Below are 12461 nucleotides of genomic sequence, written 5' to 3' on the forward strand. Positions count from 1 at the left end.
GACACGGCATGGGGACACCGCACAGTCACAGTGCTTGGGGACACGCCACAGTGACACTGCACGGTGACACGGCATGGGGACAGTGCACCAGGATACACCGTGGGGACGCTGCACAGGGACACACCACGGTGACACTGCACAGTGACACTGCATGGGGACAGTGCATGGGGACACTGCACGGAGACACTGCACGGGGACATGGCTGTGACACTGCACGGTGACAGCGCACGGGGACGCACCGCGGGGATGCTGCACCGGGATGGTGCAAGGGGACAGTGCAATGGGACACACTGTGGGGACACCGCATGGGGACAGTGCATGGGGACACTGCCCCGGGGCACACCGTGGGGACACCACACAGTCACACTGCACGGGGACACGGCTGTGACACTGCACGGTGACAGCGCACGGGGACGCACCATGGGGATGCTGCACGGGGACGGTGCAACGGGACGCACCGCGGTGACACTGCACGGGGACACTGCGCGGGGACGCTGCAGCGGACACAGAGCGGTGACACAGCGCGGTGACACTGCACGGGGACACACGGCGATGACACACCGCGGTGACACGGAGCGGTGACGCCGCACACGGATGGCTCACGGGGACGCGGCACCGGGCACCCGCCGTACCCAGCCCGGTGCTGCCCGGCGTGCTGCAGCGCGCCGCGTCCCGTGCCCGTGCCCCCAGGCACCCCCATTGCACAGCACCCCCAACTGCAGTGCTCAGCACCCCCATCGCGGTGCTCAGCACCCCCCCTGCACCGCCCAGCACCCCGAGTTGCAGTGCACCCCCCCCTTTGCACCCCACACCACGGCACCCCCCCCACTTTGCACCCCCACCCCCCCCTTGCCCCCCCAAGCGCTGCGGCACGTTTGCCACCATGCACCGGGCTCGTGCCCCCCCCCCAGCCACCCAAGCACCACCCCAGCACCCACCATGGGGGCACCCCTGGGTGGGGTCAACCCCCCCCTCCCCCCCCCCAGCCACCCCAGCACCACCCCAGCACCCACCATGGGGGCACCCCTGGGTGGGGTCAACCCCCCCCCCCCCCCCCCAGCAGGACTGGGACCCACACCGGGGTGGGGGGAGCGGGCAGGGGGAGCGCAGCGGGGCCAGGCCACCCCGGGAGCGAGCAGCCCCCCGCCCCCGCAGCGGCCCGGTGGTGGGGGGGGGGGGGCAGTCATATTTTCCGGCCCGGGGGGGGCTATTTTTAACCACCGCCGCTCCCCCCAGGCCCGCGGAGATGGCTGGGAGTTGGCCGGAGCCGCTCGGCCCTGCGGGAGCTGCGCTGACCTCTTCTTCCTCCTCCTCCTCCTCCTCCTCGCTGCCGGCCTGGGGGTGAGGTGGGGGAAAACGAGCCCCCCCCCCAAAAAAACCTGGCTGCCGTCCAGCCCCCCCCCCCCCCCCCCCTTGAGCCTCCAAATCCCTTCCCGCTGGCCTGGCCACCGTGGGAAAGAGGCGGTCACTTCCCGGGGGGGGCTGGGGGGGGCTGGGGGGGGGAATGGGAAGAATGGGAACGGGAATGGGAACGGGAACGGGAATGGGAATGGGAATGGGAACGGGGCTGCTCTGTGCCAGCGCCCCCCCCCCCCCGGCCCCCTGCCCACCCCCCCGGCAGAAGCCACCCCTGGAGGAAAGGAGGAAGAAGAGGAGGAGGAGGAAGGAGGAGGAGGAGGAAACCCCCAGGGTCCCTTTTCTGCCCCCCCCCCCCCCCCCGCACCCAGCCAGGCTCCCTCAGCCCCCCCCCCAGGCTCTCAAACAGACCCCTATAGCACCCCCAGCCCCTGGGGGTCCCTGTAGCCCCCAGACCCCTATGGCCACTGCGGGCCCCCCCCAGGCCCCCAGCTGGGACCCCACAGCCCCCGCCCCAGGCCCCTGGGGGTCCCCACAGCCCACCCCCCAGGTCCCGATGCCCCACCTCGACCCCTATAGGTTCCTCGGGCCCCTATAGCCCCCCCATTCCCCAGACCCTAAAGGCTCCTCGGGCCCCTATAGCGCCCTCTAGGGTCCCATGTCCCCTCCACACCCCTATAGCGCTCCTTGGGCCCCTATAGCGCTCCTTGGGCCCCTATAGTACCCCCTGGGCCCCTGAAGAGCTCAATCAGACCCCTATAGCGCTCCTTGGGCCCCTATAGCCCTCCTTGGATGCCTACAGCGCCCAGTCAGACCTCTGTAGTGCTCTTTGGTCCCTGTAGTGGCCCATCAGCCCCCTATAGCGCTCCGTGGGCCCCTATAGCGCCCCATCATCTCCCTACAGCACCCCCTCGGTCTCTATAGGGCCCAATCAGGCCCCTATAGGGTCCCCATAAGACCCTCTAGGGTCCCATGCCCCCTCCACACCCCTATAGCGCTCCTTGGGCCCCTAGAGCACCCCCTGGGCCACTACAGTGCCCCATTAGACCCCTATAGCGCTCCTTGGACCCCTATAGCGGCCCCCCCCGGCCCCTATAGCGCTCCTTGGGTCCCTATAGCACCCCATCAGCTCCCTATAGCACCTCCTGGGTCCCTATAGTGCTCCTTGACCCTTACAGGGCCCCTTCACCTCCCTATAGCACTCCTTGGGCCCCTATAGCATCCCCTTGGCCCCTATAGTAGCCCATCATCTCCCTATAGTGCTCCTTGGCCTCTATAGCACACCACCAGCCCCCTACAGCGCTCCTTAGCCCCCTATAGCACCCAGCCACACCCCTACAGCGCTCCGTGGGCCCCTATAGCGCCCCATCATCTCCCTATAGCACCCCCTCGGTCTCTATAGGGCCCAATCAGGCCCCTATAGGGTCCCCATAGGACCGTCTAGGGTCCCATGCCCCCTCCACACCCCTATAGCGCTCCTTGGGACCCTAGAGCACCCCCTGGGCCCCTACAGCGCCTAATCAGACCCTTATAGTGCTCCTTGGCCCATACAGTGCCCCCCTCCGGCCCCTATAGAGCTCCTTGCGCCCCTCTAGCACTCCATCAGCTCCCTATAGCACCCCCTGGGCCCCTACAGCACCCAGTCAGACCCCTATAGTGCTCCTTGGGACCCTATAGCGCTCCTTAGGCCCCTCTAGCACCCCATCAGCTCCCTATAGCACCCCTGGGCCCCTATAGCATCCCCCCCCGGGCCCTATAGTGCTTCTTGGCCCCTATAGGGCCCCTTCAGCCCCCTGTAGCGCTCCTTGGCCCCTACAGGTACCCTCCACACTCCTATAGCGCTCCTTGGGCCCCTAGAGCACCCCCCGGGCCCCTATAACGCCCAATCAGCCCCCTATAGCTCTCCTTGGGCCCCTACAGCGCCCCCCCCAGCTCCCTGTAGCACCCCCTCGGCCCCTAAAGGCCCCCCCAGCCCCCTATAGGCCCCCCAAGCCCCCTATAGGCCCCCCCAGCCCCCTATACCGCCCCCCAGCCCCCTATAACGCCCCCCCCAGCCCCCTATAGGCCCCCCCCCCCTATAGGCCCCCCAGCCCCCTATAGGCCCCCCCAGCCCCCTATAGCGCCCCCCCCGGCCCCTATAGCGCCCCCCCAGCCCCCTATAGGCCCCCCCCAGCCCCCTATAGGCCCCCCCAGCCCCCTACAGGCCCCCCCAGCCCCCTATAGCGCCCCCCCCGGCCCCTATAGCGCCCCCCCAGCCCCCTATAGGCCCCCCCCAGGCCCCTATAGCGCCCCCCCAGCCCCCTATAGGCCCCCCCAGCCCCCTATAGCGCCCCCCCCCCGGCCCCTATAGCGCCCCCCCAGCCCCCTATAGGCCCCCCAGCCCCCTATAGCGCCCCCCCCCGGCCCCTATAGCGCCCCCCACCCCCAGCTCCTCCCCGTCCCCATCAAGCCCCGCGGCGGGGCGGGGCGGGGCGGGGCGGGGCGGCGGTGACGCCATGACGCAGGGCGACGCAGAGCGGGGCCGCCATGCTGTCCCGGCTGCTGCGGGAGCACCAGGCGCGGCAGGGCGAGCGGCGCGAGCTGCAGGGTGAGCGCTGCCATGGCGACCGCCGCGCCCCGCCCCCCCCGCGCCGCGCGCCCATTGGCCGGCGGCGCCGCCAGCCGCGCCTCCCCATTGGCTCGCGGCGCTGCCAATCGCAGGGGGGGGGGCCCCGCGGCGGTGTCCGGGTGGGGTGGGGTGGGGAGGGAAGCGGTGCGTGACGTCACGGCCCGCGCGGGCGTGACGCCGGGCGGCGCGGCGCTGACGTCACGGCGCTGACGTCACGGCCCGCGCGCTGACGGCTGCGTCCCGCAGAGCGGCGCCGCAGGGAGGCGATCGCCGCCGCCACGCGCCTGACCGAGGCCCTGGTGGATCACCTGAACGTGGGGTGAGCGCGGGGACCCCCCCGGGAACCCCCCCCGGACCCCCCCGGGAAACCCCCCCCCCCGGGACCACCCCCCCCCGCGGGAACCCCCACCCCCGGGAAACCCCCCCCGGGGACCCCCCTCCCCCGTTCCCCTCTGACACCGGCCACGCTTTGGGACCCTCACCCCGAACCTGGGAATAGTCCCCCCCCATCCCCCCCCCCCAATAATCTCCCCATCCCCCCCCAATAACGCCCCCATCGCCCCCCATCATGCCGTCACCCCCGCCGTTAACCCTCACCACCCCCCCTTTAACCTCCATCACCCCCCCCGTTATCCCTTTCCAACTCTCCATCACCTCCCCCTTGACCCCCATTAACCCCCATCACCCTCCATTAACCCCCATCACCCCCCCGTTACCCCCAATCACCCATCACCCCGTTAACCCCCCCTTGACCCCCATTACCCCCATATCACCCATCACCCCCCATTAATCCCCATCACCCCCCCATTGACCCCCAATAACCCCCCCTTACTCCCATATCACCCGTCACCCCTGCCCATTAACCCCCCTCACCCCCATTAACCCCCCCACCCCTCACCCCCCCAATCCCCCATCGCCCCCCCGTTGACCCCTATTAACCCCCCATTGACCCCCGTCACCCCCCGTTGACCCCCATATCCCCCCTCACCCCCCGCCTCCCCCTTTGACCCCCATTAACCCCATATCACCCATCACACCCCCATTAACCCCCCACCCCTCACACACCCCCATATCACCCATCACCCCCCCATTGACCCCCGTCACCCCCATTAACCCCCCACCCCTCACACCCCCCAATCCCCCATCGCCCCCCCGTTGACCCCTATTAACCCCCCGTTAACCCCCGTCACCCCCCCGTCACCCCTCACCCACCCCAAATCCCCCCCGTCACCCCCCGTCACCCCCCCGTCACCCCTTCACCCACCCCAAATCCCCCCCCCCCCGTCACCCCTCACCCACCCCAAATCCCCCCCGTCACCCCCCCTCACCCTTCACCCACCCCAAATCCCCCCCCGTCACCCCCCCCGTCACCCCCCGTCACCCCTCACCCACCCCAAATCCCCCCCCCCGCGCCCCCCCCCAGGGTGGCCCAGGCCTACGTCAACCAGCGCAAGCTGGACCAGGAGGTGAAGACGCTGCAGGCGCAGGCGGCGCAGTTCGCCAAGCAGACGGGGCAGTGGATCGCCATGGTGGAGAACTTCAACCAGGCCCTCAAGGTGGGCGCGGGACCCCCCCCCCCGACCCCCCCCCCCATCACCGGCAGCACCCTGACACCCCCTCGTTTTTTCCCCCCCCATCCCAGGAGATCGGCGACGTGGAGAACTGGGCGCGCAGCATCGAGCTGGACATGCGCACCATCGCCACGGCGCTGGAGTACGTCTACAAGGGGCAGCTGCAGCCCGCCTGCTCCTGAGCAGCCCCCCCCCGGCGGGGGGGTGCCCTCCTCCCCCCCCACCCCCGTCACCCCCCCCCCGTACGCAGAATAAAGCCGCGGCGAGGGGCTGCCCCCCCCCCCAAGCCCCCTCATCCTCTTTAACGCTAAACCCGGCTCTGAGGCTCCTTTTTCTCCGGACAAAGGCGCCTTCGGGGCGCTAATCCCCGGGGATGGGGGGGGGGGTGGCAGCGGGTCCTGTCCCCCCCCCCAACCCCTCCAGGCCCCAATGGGGCCCCCGGGCGCCGGCTTTGGCCCCAGGCCCCAGGGGAGGAGCGGCTGCAGCCACCCCCTCCCCGGCTCAGACCAGCTCCGTTGCTGCTGCCACCGCCGTGCCTGGAGCCCGCTGCCCCCAAAGGTAGGTGCCCCCCCCCCCCCCGTGCCCCCCATCTCGTGGGGCAGCTCAGCCCCCGTCTGCCCCCCAGGTGCTGGGGACCCAGGGTGGACGCTGGCTGCTCCCCCGTCCCCATAGGGCACTTTGAGGGGGGGGGTGGCAGTGTGGCACCCCCAGAGCCTGAGGCTGAGCCTGGACCCCCCATCCCAGCCCCATGGAGAGTATTTGGGGGGGGGGGCATTGTGGCACCCCAGAGCCCCCACAAATAGGGCTGGGGGGGGCACAGCCCTATAGGGCTTCTATGTGGGGGGGGGTACAGGACACAGACAGGGCATGAGGCCCCCCCCCCCGTGTGGGGTGGGAGCAGGGGGGGAACGCGGGGGTGTCCCTGCTCTGGGTTGGGGCTGAGTTGGGGTGGGGGGGGGGAGCAGCTGGGATCCCCCCCCCACCCCAGATCACGGCCAAGTGCTGACCCCCTGCACCTAGCTAATCCCCGTCACGCCACGGCCTCTGGGGGGGGGTGGGGGGGGGTCACTTACAGCCCAGGTCGGGGGGGCAGCAGGGCAGGGCCCCCCCCCCCCCAGTGCGTGCCCCAGGGCACTGGGCTGTGGGGCGGGGACCGAGCCCAGATCCTCAGCACCCCCCCTTGCAATTTGGGGGGGGGGGGGGGGCACGACGTTGGGAGCCTGGGCTCGGCCCCAGGGGCTCAGGGATTGACCTTGGGGGGGGGGGGGGGAACCCCCCGGTCCCCACAGGTCCCCCCCTGCCCCCCCACCACCACCATGTGGCCGTACCTCTTGCTGGCGGGTGCTGGCCTGGGCGCTGGGCTGGCTGGTGCGGGACCGGCGGCGGCTGCCGTGCGTGCAGGACAAGCACGTCTTCATCACCGGCTGCGACAGCGGCTTCGGCAACCTGCTGGCGCGGCGGCTGGCCCGGCGCGGCTACCGCGTGCTGGCCGCTTGCCTGACCCCCGGGGGGGCCGAGGGGCTGCAGCGGGGCTGCGCCGGGCACCTCCGCACCACCCTGCTGGACGTCACCCGCTCCGACAGCGTCCGCCGCGCTGCCGAGTGGGTGCGGGAGGAGGTGGGCGAGAAAGGTGAGGCTGGGGGGGGGGGGTGAGGGGGGGCTGGGGGGGGGTGTTGTGGGGGGGGGGGGAGAGCTGGTAAGGTGGTGTAGGGGAGGATATGGGGGTCCTGAGGGGGTGTTATAGGGCATGCTGGGGGGTCCTGGAGGCATAAATGGGGCAGGGAGAGCTGCCAAGGTGTTATAGGGGAAGGATAGTGGGGTCCTGGGGGGGTGTTATGGGGCAGGGAGAGCTGCCAAGGTATTTTAGGGGAGGATAAGGGGGTCCTGAGGGGGTGTTATGGGGCAGGGAGAGCTGGTAAGGTGTTATAGGGGAGGATATGGGGGTCCTGGCTTGCTGTTATGGGGCAGGGACAGCTGGTAAGGTGTTGTAGGGGAGGATAAGGGGGTCCTGAGGGGGTGTTATATGGCAGGCTGGGGGGTCCTGGAGGCATAAATGGGGCAGGGAGAGCTGCCAAGGTGTTATAGGGGAGGATAAGGGGGTCTTGGTGGGGCGTTATAGGGGAGGATAGGGTGGTCCTGGCTGGCTGTTGTGGGGCAGGGAGAGCTGCCAAGGTGTTGTAGGGGAAGGATATGGGGGGTCCTGGGGGGTGTTATGGGGGCAGGGAAAGCTGCCAAGGTATTTTAGGGGAGGATAGGGGGGTCCTGGGGGAGTGTTATGGGGCAGGGAGAACTGGTAAGGTGTTATAGGGTAGACTTGGGGGTCCTGGAGGGGTGTTACGGGGCAGGCCGGGGGGGGGGCTGGAGGGGGTGCTATGGGGCAGGAAAGGATTGCAGCAGGGGACCCGAGATGGAGCAGTTGTGGGCAGCGGGGCCGAGCGCAGCCTCCTTCCCCCGGGGTGCCCTAAAGAAGGATGGGGGGGGGGGGTGGGTTTCTGGGGAGGGGACAGGGGGGGCAAGGAAGGGGGGGGGGCTGTGAAGCACGGGGGGAGCTGCTCTAGGGGCTGGGGTCCCCGCTGAGCTGCCGTGGGGTGAGGCCGGGGACCCTGCTAGAGGCACCCCAATATCCCCGATCCCCCCCCCCCAGGGCTCTTCGGGCTGGTGAACAACGCGGGGGGTGGCCAACCCCATCGGCCCCACGGAGTGGATGCGGATCGAGGACTACCGGCAGGTGATGGCCGTCAACGCCTTCGGGGCCATCGAGGTGACGCTGGCGCTGCTGCCGCTGCTGAAGCGGGCGCGGGGCCGCGTGGTGAACACCTCCAGCGTGCTCGGCCGCCTCTCCGCCAACGGCGGCGGCTACTGCCTCTCCAAGTACTGCATCGAGGCCTTCTCCGACAGCCTGCGGTGGGTCCCCCCGCCCGCGCCCCCCACCCCATCCCAAGTCTCCGTCCCCGTCCCCTGACGGACGGACGGACGCATCGCCCACAGGCGCGACATGCGGCACTTCGGGGTGAAGGTGAGCATCGTGGAGCCCGGCTTCTTCAGGACGGCCGTCACCGACCTGGGGGGCATCGAGGCGGCCCTGCGGCGGCTCTGGGAGCGCCTGGCCCCCGAGACGCGGCTCAGCTACGGCGAGGATTTCTTCCACAAGTGTGAGCGGGGCGGGGGGGGGCGCAGGCACGGCACGGGGGTCACCTCCGTGCACCGGGGCACGCAGGACCTGGGGGGGCACCGGGGTGCACGGGACCCGGCGGACAGCGGGGCACGTGCCTGGGGCTGACCCTAACCACCCCCCCCATCCCAAATCTCCCCCCCCCCCCAGACCTGAAGGTGCAGCGGCTCATCATGAACGTCATCTGCGACGCGGACCTGGGCAAGGTGACCGCCTGCATGGAGCACGCCCTGGGCGCCCGGCACCCGCGCACCCGCTACAGCGCGGGCTGGGACGCCAAGCTGCTCTGGCTGCCCGCCCTCCTACCTGCCCGCCCTGCCTCGTCGACTTGGCCCTGGCCCTCATCCTGCCCAAGCCGGCGCACTGCCAGCGCTAGGTGCCCCCCCCCCGGTGCCCCCCACCCCTGTGCTGCCAATAAACTTCTCGCCGCGGCACTGCCGGCCACATCGGGCATCCCAGTGCCTCCCCCAGTTCCCTCCTGGCACCCTTACGGTGTCCGACAGCACCCTTACGAAGCTGCTGCTGGGGAGGGCACCACCTGGGGGCTCCCCACGGTTAATGCCCCCCCCCCCCCCCGCCCTAAATCCAGCCCCACAGCTTTAAGGAAGCTTTTTGTTTTATTTCCCCAACCCCCCTGCGCTGCCCCCCTCCAGCCCTTGTTGGCACACAGCGGGGGGGGGGGGGGGGGCTGATGGCAGCGACCCCCATGGGGGTGTGGGGGGGGGTGTTTGGCACATGGGGGCCCCCCCCCAAGGTGGGGGCAGCGAGGGGCTGGGGGTGCCGCGGTGCCCCACCGGGGGCTACATGACCTCGTAGCCACTGCGGATGCCCTTCATCAGGCAGCAGGTGAAGATGATGCCCAGGATCTGCGAAGGGAAAGGGCAGGGGGGGGGTTGGTCCCGGTGCCCCCCCCCCCCAATTCACACACATTATGGGGGGGGGGGGAGGTCCCAGCCCCCCCCACCCACCTCGAAGAAGGCAATGCCCAGCGCAACGGCGGCCACGATGAGGATGTTCTTCTTCATCCAGGCTTCCACAGCCTGCAGGCAGCCCTGGGGGTGGGGGGGGGAGCAGAGAGGGGGGGGTCTCAGAGGCTGGCAGCCCCAGGAAGGGGGGGGGCTGAGCAGTGCCGGGGAGGGGGCGGTGGGGGGGGTCCTCACCTTCTCGTAGATGGTGGCGGGGCTGGGGTGGATGTTGCAGGTGGTGGTGTTGATGCGGCAGCAGGAGCGCGGCACGGTGTCGTTGGCCCTGAACTGCTCGAGGCTGGCCCAGTCCGTGTAGTTGCTGGCTCCGCAGCAGTGGAACTGCAGGAGGGGGGGGGGACACAAAATAAGGTGGGGGGGGGGGACATAAAATAAGACCCCCAGGGTCCCCAGCCCACGGGGCAGAGCCGCTCACGTCCTCCTGGAGCTTGTCCACCGCCTCCGTCAGCGGCTGGTCCTGGCCGTACTTGCGCATGGTGTCCCACAGCCCCTCCTCCAGCTTCGAGCGGACCTGGGGGGGGGGTTGGGGGTGGTGGGGGGGGGGGTTGTTCAGGACACATCTGGGAAGGGGGGGGGGCACATAACAGCGGCCCCGCGCCCCCCCTCCTCACCTTATCCTTGAAGACGTAGCCGGCAATGGCGGCAGCGATCTCCACCAGGAAGATGATGCTGAGCAGGACGGCAAACTGCAGGGGATGAAGGCCACGGGAGGGGGGTCAGGACCACCCTCGAGCCCCCCCCGAGCCCCCCACCCTCGAGCCAGCCCCCCCCCCCCCCCGCCTCACCGTGGTGACCATGCAGTAGCTCTCCTTCCAGGCGCCGCAGCAGCCGAAGAAGGAGACGAAGAAGATGACGACGCCGACCACCAGGATGGCCACGGGGCTGCTGGCAGCGGGGGCGCTGCCCATCACCAGCGCCTTATTGAGGGCCACCTGCGCGTAGATGCCGATGGCCACCAGGGCCACGCCGCACACCTGGGGGGGGGGGACACACACAGCTTGGGGGGGGGGGGCATGGCTTTCGGCCACCCCCCCACACACACAGGGTCTCCAGGGGGTCCGGCACCGACGAGCATCGCCCTGGGGTTGGAGCCTGCCCGGGGTGGGGACCCCCATCCCTGGGGGGGGGTGTTCAGTTGCAGGGGGGGGGGGAATCAGTGGCAAGGGGGGGCCACCACAGCCCGGGGGGGGCGCGTTGGCGGCTATCGGAAGCTCTGCTTCCGGCCACGGTGGAGGCCTTGGGGGGGGGGGGGGGGGGGGCTGATGCCAGCTCCACAGCCGGGGAGGGGGGGGGGACGCGGCCGGATCTGGGGGTGGCTGCGGGGCCGGTTCCTGTGCCCCCCCCCCCCCCCCCCCCCCCCATTTCCCGTTCCCAGGCAGAGCCAAGCGGGTGCCCCCCCCCCCCCCTCCAGAGCAGGAACGGCTCCATCCCCGTCCCGTCCCGTCCCCCCCAGCTGGGCCCCCCCCAGCCACAGCTTCCCCGCTGAGGGGATGGGAGGGGGGGGGGGGGGTCAGGCCCCGGCCCCCCCCCCCGCGTCCGCCGGCGCTGTTTGCTCGCTGGGTGTGGGTAAACAGAGCCGGCCCCCGCCGCCCGCTGCACAAACACTCCGAGCCCCGGGGTCCGGGGGGGGGGGACACGACTGGCGCCTGGGTGTCCCCCCCACCCCCCCACCCCAAACCCTCCACCGCTGGCGGGCGGCCGAGCCCCCCCCCTCCTCCCACCCCCCCCGGGGTGACTCAGCCCGGCGCGATCCGGGTGGGACCGGGACGAGTCAGCCCCCGCCGCCCCCTTCCTCCCGGGGGGGGGCCACGGGACGGGACGGGACGGGAGGCGCCCCCCCCCCCCCCCCGCCCCCGCCGGCCGTTGGCCTCCTCGTGCCTCTTTCCTCACCCCGACTTCCCCAAACCCGCGCTCTGCCCCCCCCTCCCCGTCCCCCCCCCCCCCAAAAAAAAACCCCAAACCCCGCGTGGGGACCCCAGCCCGGAGGCAGCACCCAAGGGGGGGCCTGCCCCGACCCCCCCCCCCGACCACCCCCCCCCCAGCCCCGTTGTCTGCGGGGGGGGGGTGACCCCGGCCCGATCCCGGTGTTGGGCGGCCCCCCCCCAGGGCGCGCCACCCGGCCCTGCCCTGTTAACCCTGGAGCCTACTGACGGCGGAACGGCCACGGCGCCGCGATACCCCCCCCCCCCCCCCCCGGCCCCCCCCCTTCCGCCCCCCTCCTCCCGGGGAACGGACGGGGGGAGCCCAGCGAGGGGGCGGCGGCGGCTGCCGCCCGCCGGGGCCCCGCTCGTTGCCCCCCCCCCCCCGGGGGGGGCTCGGTGGGGACGAGCCCCCCCCCCCCCCGTGCCCGGTGCCCCCCCCCCCGGCCCCGCACTCACCCAGAAGATGAAGTTGAAGATGAACACCAGGAACTTCACGCACTTCATCCCGCCCTCCAGCGCCATGGCGAGTCCTGCGGGAACCGGCACCTCGCTACCGGCCCCGCTCCCGGTGCCCCAGCCCCGACCCCACAGACCCAGCACCGAGCCGGGACCCTCCCGGGACCCCTCCCCAAAACCCCTCCCGGTACCCCGGGACCGGTACCCCGGGACCGCTCCCCCCCCGCTCCCGGTGCCCCTCCCTCGGTGCCGCTGCCCCGGTGCCGGTGCCGGTCCCGGTGCCGGTGCCGCTCCCCCGCCCCAGGCGCTCACCGGCGCCGCCGCCCGTCGGTGCGCCCGGCGATCATGTGACGGGGCTGGCGCCAGTCAACAGGAAACCCCGGTCCCGCCCCG

At 71.2% G+C, this 12461-nt stretch overlaps 3 protein-coding genes across 4 annotated transcripts in view; 2 read left to right on the forward strand and 1 right to left on the reverse strand.

Annotated features, from left to right (window-relative positions):
- The first annotated feature begins 3796 nt into the window (after positions 1–3796).
- On the forward strand, positions 3797–5720 carry BLOC1S1 (biogenesis of lysosomal organelles complex 1 subunit 1). Its single transcript, XM_066985556.1, has 4 exons — positions 3797–3943; positions 4211–4283; positions 5388–5520; positions 5607–5720. Exons 1-4 carry the CDS (start codon positions 3883–3885, stop codon positions 5715–5717), a joined length of 378 nt encoding a protein of 125 aa, XP_066841657.1. The 5' UTR covers positions 3797–3882; the 3' UTR covers positions 5718–5720.
- A 1131-nt stretch (positions 5721–6851) lies between these two features.
- On the forward strand, positions 6852–9207 carry RDH5 (retinol dehydrogenase 5). The gene is given in 7 exon segments (XM_066985539.1): positions 6852–6875; positions 6877–7165; positions 8180–8205; positions 8207–8439; positions 8524–8687; positions 8858–9006; positions 9009–9207. Coding segments are annotated over 7 exon segments (960 nt in total). The 3' UTR covers positions 9084–9207.
- A 98-nt stretch (positions 9208–9305) lies between these two features.
- CD63 (CD63 molecule) overlaps positions 9306–12461 on the reverse strand; it is a 39571-nt gene continuing 36415 nt past the window's right edge. Inside the window, exons 1-8 of one of the 2 annotated variants that reach the window (XM_066985546.1) lie at positions 12381–12461; positions 12069–12142; positions 10476–10664; positions 10302–10376; positions 10106–10201; positions 9868–10011; positions 9676–9759; positions 9306–9573 (exon numbers count right to left, since the gene is read on the reverse strand). In XM_066985546.1, coding sequence (XP_066841647.1) covers positions 9508–9573; positions 9676–9759; positions 9868–10011; positions 10106–10201; positions 10302–10376; positions 10476–10664; positions 12069–12134 — 720 coding nt within the window. In that variant the 5' untranslated portion in view covers positions 12135–12142; positions 12381–12461 and the 3' untranslated portion in view covers positions 9306–9507. The remainder of the gene's footprint in view (positions 9574–9675; positions 9760–9867; positions 10012–10105; positions 10202–10301; positions 10377–10475; positions 10665–12068; positions 12143–12380) is intronic. The other variant, XM_066985547.1, reaches the window with a different exon arrangement.

Source organism: Anser cygnoides, chromosome 32, assembly GCF_040182565.1.
Source record: "Anser cygnoides isolate HZ-2024a breed goose chromosome 32, Taihu_goose_T2T_genome, whole genome shotgun sequence".
Taxonomy (NCBI): domain Eukaryota; kingdom Metazoa; phylum Chordata; class Aves; order Anseriformes; family Anatidae; genus Anser; species Anser cygnoides.

Coding starts and splice junctions, on each gene's coding strand:
- BLOC1S1 (XM_066985556.1), top strand. CDS start 3,883: ATGCTGTCCCGGCTGCTGCGGGAGCACCAGGCGCGGCAGGGCGAGCGG. Junction 3,944..4,210: donor CGAGCGGCGCGAGCTGCAGG/GTGAGCGCTGCC, acceptor TGCGTCCCGCAG/AGCGGCGCCGCAGGGAGGCG. Junction 4,284..5,387: donor GTGGATCACCTGAACGTGGG/GTGAGCGCGGGG, acceptor GCCCCCCCCCAG/GGTGGCCCAGGCCTACGTCA.